The sequence below is a fragment of the Myotis davidii genome, unplaced genomic scaffold (assembly GCF_000327345.1).
Source record: "Myotis davidii unplaced genomic scaffold, ASM32734v1 scaffold43, whole genome shotgun sequence".
Lineage (NCBI taxonomy): Eukaryota > Metazoa > Chordata > Mammalia > Chiroptera > Vespertilionidae > Myotis > Myotis davidii.
This window is the reverse complement of record NW_006294590.1, coordinates 1,975,619-1,980,513: the sequence shown is the minus strand read 5'-3', so window position 1 is coordinate 1,980,513 and position 4,895 is coordinate 1,975,619. Positions and strand designations below refer to the sequence as shown.

The 4,895-nt window shown below is 58.0% G+C and overlaps 1 protein-coding gene across 1 annotated transcript in view; it reads left to right on the top strand.

Annotated features, from left to right (window-relative positions):
• Positions 1-98: 98 nt before the first annotated feature.
• Positions 99-4,895, top strand: part of RIMBP2 (RIMS binding protein 2) — a gene marked incomplete at its 5' end in the record, with an annotated part of 23,064 nt that continues 18,267 nt past the window's right edge. Inside the window, 4 exons of the mRNA XM_015567226.1 lie at positions 99-344; positions 1,292-1,368; positions 4,064-4,173; positions 4,687-4,880. Of these exons, the coding sequence (XP_015422712.1) occupies positions 99-344; positions 1,292-1,368; positions 4,064-4,173; positions 4,687-4,880 (627 nt within the window). The remainder of the gene's footprint in view (positions 345-1,291; positions 1,369-4,063; positions 4,174-4,686; positions 4,881-4,895) is intronic.

Genomic DNA, 4,895 nt, shown 5'->3' with positions numbered 1-4,895 from the left:
GCAGGGGCTGGGGCTGTCCACGGCCCTGTGCCCCGGTGCCCACAGCCCGCTGGGCACAGCGGGTGCAGAGGAGACATTGATGGGCTGAACTGGGTCCCGGGGGCTCGCGCAGCCAGCGGGGAGCGGGCGCGGCTGCGGACGGGCCCTGCGTGTCCCCGTCCCTCCATCTCTGTCCGCCGTCTCCGTGTCCGTGGCCAGGTCAGGACGGCCCCTTCGGGAGCCGCGCTGTGATCGGGGACTACATCCAGCCCCTCCCGCTGCCCGGGGACTCGCCGGAGCCTCTGTCCACCAAGCCCCCCTTTCTGTCCAGATCCGGAAGCTCAAGATGCAGATTTGAGTCCGATGTGAGTCCTGCCCCGGGGAGGGGGCCCGTGTGAGGAGGAGGGAGGCAGCGGGCGCAGCCTGTCCTGGGGAGGTGCCCACGAACGCTCACACTCACGCTCACGCTCACGCTCACACCTACCCCTCGGCCCGGTGCCGATGCTGGGCGTGGCCCCGCTCCCCGTGGTTGTGGCCGCCGTAAGGGAACACGTGGGCAGAGTCCTTGTGCTCTGCCGACTCTGAGACGGCAGAGAAGTGGGCACCTGGGAGGAAAGAGCCCTGTGCCACCTTCTCCATGCAGCCCTCCCGGGTGTCTCATCCTAAGCACTGAGCCAAGTGGGCCTGTGTGTCTCTCCCTGGGCGGAACCTTGAGAGCAGAGGGCACAGATCATGGTCTACCTTTGTCTTCTTCTTATTCTTTTTAAATGTATTTTTATTGATTTCAGAGAGGAAGGGAGAGGGAGAGAGAGAGAAATATGAGGAGAGAGAATCAATGATGAGAGAGGATCATTGATTCAACTGCCTCCTGCACGCCCTGCACTGGGGATCGAGCCTGTGACCCCTGGCATGTGCCCTTGACCGGAATCGAACCCGGGACCCTTCAGTCCGCAGGCCGACGCTCTATCCTCTGGGCCACACCGGCCAGGGCTCTCTGTGTCTTCTAAGGACCCTCGCAGGGCCCAGCTCAACGAGCGCCCCGTGCCTCACATCACGTGGGGCAGGCCCGCACCCACGTCCAGGCTTGGGGGTCACAGGAGTGCTTTACAGAGGCCCCCACGGGACCCGAACCCCACAGAGCTCCGTCATGGCCTCAGGGGTGCCAGCATCTCCCGGGACCCCCACGTGAGGCGGCAGGGCCCGGGACCCCCAATGAGGCTGCGGGGCCCGGGGGCCGTGGGAGGGTTCCTGTGTGTCCCCCGCGGGAAGCGGGAAGCCGCAGCGTCCTAACTGAGTGCCCTGTGTCCCCCAGATGGACAATGAACGGAACGCCAACCCCCCCAAGCAGAGGTACTCAGGGAAGGTGCACCTGTGTGTGGCCCGCTACAGGTGAGGCGGGGCCCGGGGCGGGCGCAGGGCGGAGTGGGACCGGCCGGGAGCGGAGGGTGCCCCTTCCCGGCCCCGGGAGAGGGTTGGGCGAGGCTTCGGTGGACGGGGATCTGAGGGACAGGGAGGCTGTGAGGCCCCACCTGCACTGCGGGCGTCAGGAGGCCTGGGTCCGTCCAACGCCCATGGCCTCACGGCTCGCGACTTTGGACGCGTCCATGCTCCTCACTGGGTTGTTAAAGTCGGGACTAAGACGTCTGCTTGGCCTTGAGCCCAAGAGTTAATTTCAACCAATAACAATGTGACCTTCTTGGGGGTACGATCGTGGGAACCATCACCCTTTGTTACAATTTAATGGCGCGGCTGTCACCACCGACTGCCCTGGATGGCAAGCTTACCAGGTATACGGGTTACTAGTGCGGATTAACCATCAACCGGTTACCAGTGCAGGTTAACCATCAACCAGTTACCAGTGCAGGTTAACCATCAACCGGTTACCAGTGCGGGTTAACCACCAACCGGTTACCAGTGCGGGTTAACCATCACCCGGTTACTAGTGTTAACCATCAACCGGTTACTAATGTGGATTAACCATCAACCTGTTACTAAATCGGATTAACCATCAAAGCGTGGTTCAAATTGATTATTTGACAAAGAACGTCCAGGTCAACCGAAAAAGATGGAAGACCAACAATGACAAGCTTTACTGGGTGGAGATGCGTGTCCAACTCAGAAACAACTCGCAGATTCAACGTTGCTCAGCGAACAATTTCCGACCGTTACAAGCAATGGGAAAGGTTTTAACGGAAGGAAAACGGGTGCCACAGCAAGTGGACGAACGGCAAACGGAAAACCGAGAAGTCATCAGTAAAATGGCGCTTCAGTGGGTTGATCCAGGTCAACCATCCACATCGCCTGCAAGGCCAAACGCCTCGGAGAGAAGACACTGCTCTGCGTTTGGTGGGATCGGGAAGGTGTGGAGTATTAGGAGCTTCTAACACCAGGTGAAACCGTTAGTACTGATGGCTACCGACAACAAATAATCAATATGAACCCGCTTTGATCGTGAACCGGCCACAATGGGCCAGAACACACGGCAACGTAATTTTGCTTCGTGATGACGCACCGTCACACTACTTCAAAACCGCATCTTTAATGCTTATGCAGATTAGCTATTAACCAGTTAAAAACTCGGATACCGGTTAAAAATTCAGATCAGGCATTAACCGGTTATCTGTTGTCGGTAGCCATCAGTACTAACGGTCTCACCTGGTGTTAGAAGCTCCTAATACTCCACACCTTCCCGATCCCACCAAACGCAGAGCAGTGTCTTCTCTCCGAGGCGTTTGGCCTTGCAGGCGATGTGGATGGTTGACCTGGATCAACCCGTGATTTTGTGCGTCTGGGATTCTCAGAATAAACCCACTTCTCACCGCCAGTCACAATTCGATGCCAAAAAGACTTCCTTTCGTGCCGTTGAAGCAACATTTTACTGATGACTTTTCTGTTTTCCATTTGCCGTTCGTCCAGTTGCTGTGGCCCCCATTTCCCTTCCGTTCAAACCTTTCCCATTGCTTGTAACGGTCGGAAATTGTTCACTGAGCAACGTTGAATCTTCCTGCGAGTTATTTCTGAGTTGGACACGCATCTCCACCCAATAAAGCTTGTCATTGTTGGTCTTCCATCTTTTTCGGTTGACCTGGACGTTCTTTGTCTTTCTCACCGAAATCCTCACTTTTAAAGCGTTTAAACCAGCGTCCACACGTATCTTGAGACGGAGCATGTTCACCATAAGCATGTTCATCTATGATGTTAACACCTTCAGCAAATTTGACGTATGAAGTTTTGAAGCTTGTTGTCAATACAACAAAATAGCATACAGATCGAATCGCATATATATCAGCATACGTGTAACCCCATCTATTGAAAAAAACCCGCATTAGTAACCGGTACAGCTGGTATTTTCCTACTGAGGCGACTTTTCTGTTGTTTTTTTATTTTATTTATTTTTTAGTTTTTTTTTAAAAATCCTTAAAACCTGAGAGGGAAGGTAGGGGAGGGTGGGGGTAAATGGGAGAGATCAACCAAAGGACTGTATGAATGTATATAAGCCAAACCAATGGACACAGACACCGGGGGTGAGGGCATGAGTGGGGTCGGGTGGGGGGGCAATGGGGGGATAATTCCTTAATCAATAAAGAGAGAGAAAAAGTATTTATCTTTGATGGCAAGTAACTCTAAAGACAGAGAGTTTTTAACTGGGTTTATTGGGGTGATATTGGTTAATAACATTATATAAGCTTCCATTGAAGAAAAAATCCTCACTTGAGGATACTTCCCATTGATTTTTAGAGAGAGGGGAAGAGAGAGGGAGAGACAGAGAGAAACATCCATATGAGAGACACACATCGATGGGTTGCCTCCTGCACGCGCCCGACCAGGGCCCAGCCAGGGAGGAGCCTGCAACCGAGGTGCGTGCCCTTGACTGGAATCGAACCCGGGACCCTTCGGTCCGCAGGCCAACGCTCTGCCCACTGAGCCACACCGGCCGGGGCTCGCCCTCCGTCTCGAGCCTGTGGGAGGAAGCTGGCGACGGCCAGGATCTGACCTGTTAGTGCGAGGCCGGCGGAGAGGGGGCGGGCGCGGCCCAGGGTCCACGAGGCCCGGGCTGCTGTCAGCCCCCCCGTTTCTCCCGTAGCTACAACCCCTTCGACGGCCCCAATGAGAACCCAGAGGCCGAGCTGCCGCTCACGGCGGGGAAATACCTCTACGTCTACGGGGACATGGACGAGGACGGCTTCTATGAAGGTCTGTTCCACGCGGTGGTCGCTGGGCGTGCGAGGCGGGTCCCTGCAAGGCTGACCAGTGCGGGGCCTGGGGAACAGGCAGGCCGGGCCCCAGATGACGACCCTACTGGCCAGGCTCCCCCTGCCCGCCTCCCGCATGACAGGTTCCCCCTGCGGTGCCGAGCGGGGTTCCCGGGGTCCCTCCTCTGACCCTGACATGCGGTGGGTGTTACTATACTCACCTGGTTTCCCAGGCAACCACGTGCCACACGCGGCTGAGACCCTCTGGTCCCTGCGGGCTCCCTCCTCCCTCCGAGTCACTGCCCAGCACTGGGGTCCCCCCATTGGCATCTTCTCGGGCAGGGCCCGTTCAGGAGCCCCCTCTTCAGGCTGCGGCAGGCGCCATGGGAAGAGCAGGCTGGTGGGCGGGGGACACCCCACGGGGGTGACGTCTGCGCGGACCCCTGGGGCCCGGGCGCTCTCCCGCGGCTGCGGCTCTGAGCTCCGGGGGTGACTCTGCCCTCGCTCCCAGCAGGCGAGCTCCTGGGCGGGCAGAGGGGGCTCGTGCCCTCCAACTTCGTGGACCTGGTGCAGGACAGCGAGGCCCGGCTGAGCGCGCTGGAGACCGAGCAGGGGCAGAACCTCCTCAACCAGACGGGCCTGGGCCTGGGCCTGGGCCTGGGCCTGGGCGGGGAGGACCCCCTGGACCTGCTCCCTCCCTCCCCCCCGGCCCCGGGCGGCCCC